This window comes from Populus nigra, chromosome 9 (assembly GCF_951802175.1).
Source record: "Populus nigra chromosome 9, ddPopNigr1.1, whole genome shotgun sequence".
Lineage (NCBI taxonomy): Eukaryota > Viridiplantae > Streptophyta > Magnoliopsida > Malpighiales > Salicaceae > Populus > Populus nigra.
Window position 1 is genome coordinate 1,397,928 of NC_084860.1, and position 5,885 is coordinate 1,403,812.

General features: G+C 38.1%; 1 protein-coding gene across 2 annotated transcripts; it reads right to left on the reverse strand.

Moving 5' to 3' along the window:
- Nucleotides 1-2,022: 2,022 nt before the first annotated feature.
- On the reverse strand, nt 2,023-5,660 carry LOC133703051 (uncharacterized). Of its 2 annotated transcripts, XM_062127455.1 has the most exons (6): nt 5,601-5,660; nt 4,926-5,487; nt 4,673-4,822; nt 4,379-4,530; nt 3,315-3,829; nt 2,023-2,957 (listed from the first exon to the last, which is right to left on the reverse strand). In XM_062127455.1, exons 2-5 carry the CDS (start codon nt 5,476-5,478, stop codon nt 3,806-3,808), a joined length of 879 nt encoding a protein of 292 aa, XP_061983439.1. In that variant the 5' UTR covers nt 5,479-5,487; nt 5,601-5,660; the 3' UTR covers nt 2,023-2,957; nt 3,315-3,805. The 2 variants fall into 2 exon arrangements, with proteins under 2 accessions (XP_061983439.1, XP_061983438.1); XM_062127454.1 differs by lacking the exons at nt 2,023-2,957; nt 3,315-3,829 and having other exon boundaries at nt 4,130-4,530.
- Between the last annotated feature and the right edge of the window lie 225 nt (nt 5,661-5,885).

Below are 5,885 nucleotides of genomic sequence, written 5' to 3' on the forward strand. Positions count from 1 at the left end.
GGTGCTTGCGTGTCAGGGAAGATGATGGAGAGGGTTGTTGGTTTGGGTTGTTACGGGTTGGTTCTGGTCTAAAGGAAAGAAGAAAAGGCAGCTGGCGGCTAGTTTTGCTTATTGAGTCTAGTTTTTTATTTTAATATATATATATATATATATATATGTGTGTGTGTGTGTGTGTGTGTGTGTGTGTTGTGTGGGTGACTGCGAGCTGGTAGATGTTCACAGAACACGAAAAGTTCAAATTCTAATTCAAACACACACTAAACATTTATAATTTACATCCAATTTTATTACCATGTAACTGACTGAAGCAAGCTTGAAGGCCTGTCATCATAACATTTAAATACCAACCTATGACATATAATACATACGTACTGGCTTCAAGGCCGTCATTGAAAAGAGCTCAATCACATAAATATCACGAAACTAAATAACAACCATACATGCAATGAAACACAATATGTAATGATATATGGTAGAGGTTCAAACCATCAAGAAAATGGAATAACCTCTATGCCAGTTAAATTTCCCATATTAATCAACTCGACGGACCTCTCTCCGTCGTGGTAGGCAACGGACAAGAAACGGTGGTCGAGCTTACCTGGTTATCTTGAGAATGTTGTATGTAGAGCCCATAAATGAGACGTACAGACGGAATTGCATTATTGCAAATACTAAGACTGGAAGGAATGCAGCAATGGAAAGGAGTAATGTTGTCAACTTTTTCTCTGACTGAATGAGTATCAAGATTGTGGCCCCAAAAGATAGCATGGTCGTTATCACAGCAAAGAAGAGGAAGGTGAAGCCAACAAGAAGTTTCCGAGGAAGAGAGATGTGAAATTCTTGTTGCTGAAATGGAGAGGTCAACAAAGACAGAAATACCACAAGCGAAGTCAAGGAGCTTGCTAAGGAAAGAACATCCGAGACAGTGAAAACCAGAAAATAGGGAGAGTTGATGAAGTTGGGCGTGCCATTCTTATCAGAACCTCCGGGCACAGTATAGGCAGCAGCAAAGACAACAGTAGCAACAAGTGCAGCTACTGTGGAACAAGACTGGGTCGTTTCCTTTATCCATGTTTGTGCATTTTTCAGTTGGTCCTGGTGACTCTCTTTGAAGAGCTCGTCTGCAGTTTTTTTTCAGCTAGTGACTGAGAGATTTGTTGAAGTAAACTTAATATCTAGAAGGTCAAGGAAGGCAACCACCCACCACCACTTGCAGCTACCAGCTGTCACCGTCCAGTCGCCAGCCGTCAGCCACCAGCCACTAGCTGCATGCCGCCAGCCGCCTTCACACTTGAAGGTTGAGTTATCTTGTTTTGAATTCGTGTATAAATAGGTAGTTAAGTTTATGTTATTCTGTGTGGAGAGAATAGAGAGAAACACTAGAGAGAAAAAAAAGGGTGTGTATTGTAAGCTTTTCAAGTTGTTGTAAGCTTTTGTTCTTGAAATAAAACAGTATGTTTTATCCCTCTGAGTGTTATTCTGTATGGTTTCTCCCACCAACACTCCCTAGAACACTCCCTAGATTCTTGTATTGTATTTTTTATTTTTTCCTTTTGGGGTGGATTCGAGAGAGAGAGAGAGGCGTGGAAGAGTGGAGGAAGTGAAGTGTAATAGTGGTGTGTAATGGTTGTTATGGCTGGCTGAGGTAAAGGCTTTTGGTGGTGACTTGGAGGGTGGGGTTGTCGGTGATGGTGTTACGGGAGGTGTAGAAGTGGGAGGTGGGTTGATTATTTTGGTCTAAAGAGAGGGATGAAGCTTTGTATCAGTGAGAGTGGGTCTCACGATGCTTGCGAGTTAGGGAAGATGATGAAGAGGGTTGTAGGTTTGGGTTATTACGGGTTGGTGCTGGTCTAAAGGAAAGAAGAAAAGGCAGCATGGCGGCTAGTTTTGCTTATTGGTCCAATTTTTTTTATTTTATGTTGTGTGGGTGATTGTGAGCTGGTGAATGTTCACAAAACACGAAAAAATTCTAATTGTAATTCAAACACACATTAAATATTTATAATCCAGAACAACCACACATTAAACATTTATAATTTACATCCAATTTTATTACCATGTAACTGATTGAAGCAAGCTTGAAGGCCTGTAATCATACCATTCAAATACCAACCTGTGACAAACTATATATAATACATACTGTTTTCAAGGCCGTCATTGAAAACAGCACAACCACATAAATATCACGAAACTGAATAACAACCATACATGCAATAAAACACAATATATAATGATCTATGGTAGAGGTTCAAACCATCAAGAAAATGGAATAACCTCTATGCCAGTTAAATCTCCCATATTAATCAACTCGATCGACGGAGCTTTTTCTCCCGTGGTACGCAAGGGGCAAGAAATCGTGGCAGAGCTTTCACGGTTATCCTGAGAATGTTGTATGTAGAGCCCATAAATGAGACGTACAGACGGAATTGCATTATTGCAAATACTAAGACTGGAAGGAATGCAGCCATGGAAAGGAGTAATGTTGTCAATTTTTTCTCTGACTGAATGAGTATCAAGATTGTGGCCCCAAAAGATAGCATGGTCGTTATCACAGCAAAGAAGAGGAAGGTGAAGCCAACAAGAAGTTTCCGAGGAAGAGAGATGTGAAATTCTTGTTGCTGAAATGGAGAGGTCAACAAAGACAGAAATACCACAAGCGAAGTCAAGGAGCTTGCTAAGGAAAGAACATCCGAGACAGTGAAAACCAGAAAATAGGGAGAGTTGATGAAGTTGGGCGTGCCATTCTTATCAGAACCTCCGGGCACAGTATAGGCAGCAGCAAAGACAACAGTAGCAACAAGTGCAGCTACTGTGGAACAAGACTGGGTCGTTTCCTTTATCCATGTTTGTGCATTTGTCAGTTGGTCCTTGTGATTCTCTTCGAAGAGCTCCTCTGCAGTCTTGCGTTCTTTGTTCCGAAGCGTGACATAATGAGAAGGAATTACCTTTTGCACTTGCTGGAGTAATCGGGAGATAAATATGATTGTTATATAAATGGAGTTTGTAAATAAAACAACGTATTATTTAATTGCGTATAATTTTTAATAATATTTAAGCAATTGGTTCGGTTGACAAGGAGAACTAGATCAGCCTGATGTCTTAATTAGGTGACATGTCTACGTTTCGTTAGGCATTAAAATCGATTTTTTTCAGTTTAACGGTTTTTCTATGACCTTAACTGGATTGGGTAATTTGATTGAAACAAATGTTTTCATAGGTTTGGTACTCTAATACACTATACGGATAATCCTGTACCAAGTCCATGAATAAATTTTATCCGGAGAGGTAAAGACAAAGGGATGAAAAGGTCTCACCTCAAACCATTGCAACTCCTCCTGAAGTTCAAGTGCAGGCCCAGGCTTGGTTCCTCCTCTGTAATGCTCCATATCTGCAACATGGTGCAACAATGTGTTCCTCTTCTTATCAATAACTCGATGCAGTCTAGCCAATGGTAAATTCAGTTGTTTCACAAGATTGAAGATCTTTTTCTGGCGATGCATGACGGCCACATCCAAAATGCTCTGCCCCTCCTCATTGAGCTGCTCAATAGCGTGGGGATATTTATTTATTATCTCCCACACAATCTCTTCTATTCCATTTATAGTTGCAATAAACAATGAGATCTGCTTATTGCTAGTTAATGATGAGCTCGTTACAGAAGGTTGGACTTCTTCTATGATCTGGTCTTTGTCTTCCTTTTCATTTTGGTCTATTCTGACTATTTTCCATGACTCATCTTTCTCTATTAGTTTTTTGGCGAGTCTCAAAGCAAATACATGCTTTCTTTTCTGGTTCCAGAATACTTCTAGCCTTGCTGGCCAACATCGTACTTCATGTTCATGCGAAAGCGAATGAAATTAAACATGGATGAGAGCTAGCCATTTTTATGAAATAGAAAGAAACATTAACAATGATAGTAGAAGGATGAACTAAAGTATAATAATAATAATAATAAAGAACATGTAACATTGAATCCCGTTTGTTTCAAGCACAATGATTATGCATGTAAATAAATCATCTCATCAATACATATTCTTAAATGACAATGATATATAGAACCACCAATCCCACGTGGAATAAATAAATAGTATGAGTAATATATAAAAATAAATATCAAATTCAATGACCAGAATCACAAATCTCATATATATAATAAGAGTCAATTATCCAATTCAATAAATGGCATCAAATTCAATGATCAGTTATAACAGAAAGTCACATAAACATTAAAAAAGAGAGGGTGTTTCATTGTATAAGTTATGATTCCTTAATTTCGACATGAATGAAATGTGTTTCATTGTACCCTCCAGAAATATATCTAATCTCGTTATAGAAAGGCCTTGAAACCAAAAGAACAGGTCTCAATTGTGTCCAATACCTTTAGGGACACCTTAAAATAGTTGAGTAGGCCGCCACTTGGTTTCCTCTCCAAGCTGCTACCCGAACCGCTCTCAACATCTCCCATAGTACCCTTCCGTACCTGGCCACTAGTTTCTACTTGGAATTCTACCTTGCTGCGAACAGGAAGACCTGCAACATAATTTAGAGTTCAAATCATAGACATATAGATGTCTAAACACACACACACACACACACACACACACATATGCATTCATGTATATATATGTAGGCACTATTGTAAGGTCTAATAGTGTGTTTGGAGTAGGCATACAACAGTATATGAGTCTTTCAAATATGCCCATGGGAAATCCACTCTCAAAAGCAGATGGCATGTGGGCTAGAAGTTGAAGAGCAGTTATGCCTTTTTTGTCCTTCAAGCTGTGGAGCGATTCATCCAGTTCTAGCAAAAGTAAAGCTGTTTCTGCATTCATGAAATTTGACATTCAAAAATTATACAATATCTATGATACACACACACACTTTTTAAATTTGAGAATTCTATTTATAAAGAGAGAAATTGTTACCAAAGTCATGCCCTAAGATAGCAGCGCCAAGGATGGACAGGCCATCTCTCCGCTTGCGGTGAATTGATAACAGGCGGTGTTTATCATCCACTGGTTTGGAACGGATTAAAAACTCCACTATTTCTGCCTCACCAAATCCAGCAGCTGTAAACAGTGGGGTTTCACTGTACTTGTTAGGAATGGTAATTAGGTCTGGAAAACGTTCTACCAAGAGTCTTACAGCCTCATAATTCCCATAGATAGTTGCCTCGTGAAGAACCGTATTTCCAAATTTGTTTGTTATCTTGAGAAAATCTTCCTCAGTTGAAGGTGATTGTTTTTCCTTCACGATTTCAAGTAAATCTCTAAGTGGTTGCTCTTCGTTGCTGTGAACAGCTAGATGAAATCCAGTATCTAAAGAGAGAGTAACCGGAGAGAACAAATACTCGATATTTTTCTGATAGTAGTCAATCATTTGTTGCCATTCTCCATTTATGGCTGCTATATAAGGTGTCTCCTGTATCATCTCAGAATCCATATAAGGTGTCTCCTGTATCATCTCATCAGAATCCATATTTGCTCTCTACATAAAATGTAAGTAACTTTATATTAACTCATAATACCGATCATTAATTAATATAATGGAAAACAAAATTAGGAAGCAAGCACTCAAAGAGAACTGTTTGTATATCATACCTTTTAGTGATGGAAATGATCGAAATGCTCCTCTACCTAGCTTGTAGCTTGGGAACCCTTTATATTACAGAAAAAGGTAAATGAGGATCTGTGTGTTGCTTGTTTAGTTTATAAAGTGAAACTATTATGAGAATATAATAAAGATATGTTGATTCTACTTTTGGAATAATCCTACTTTAATTGTTCTTATTTGCTTCTTTTAGTCGGTTTGCTATTTTTTTAATGACATTGACTAAATCTAATTAATATGATCTCTGGATTACTATAAAAAAAATTATTCTCATT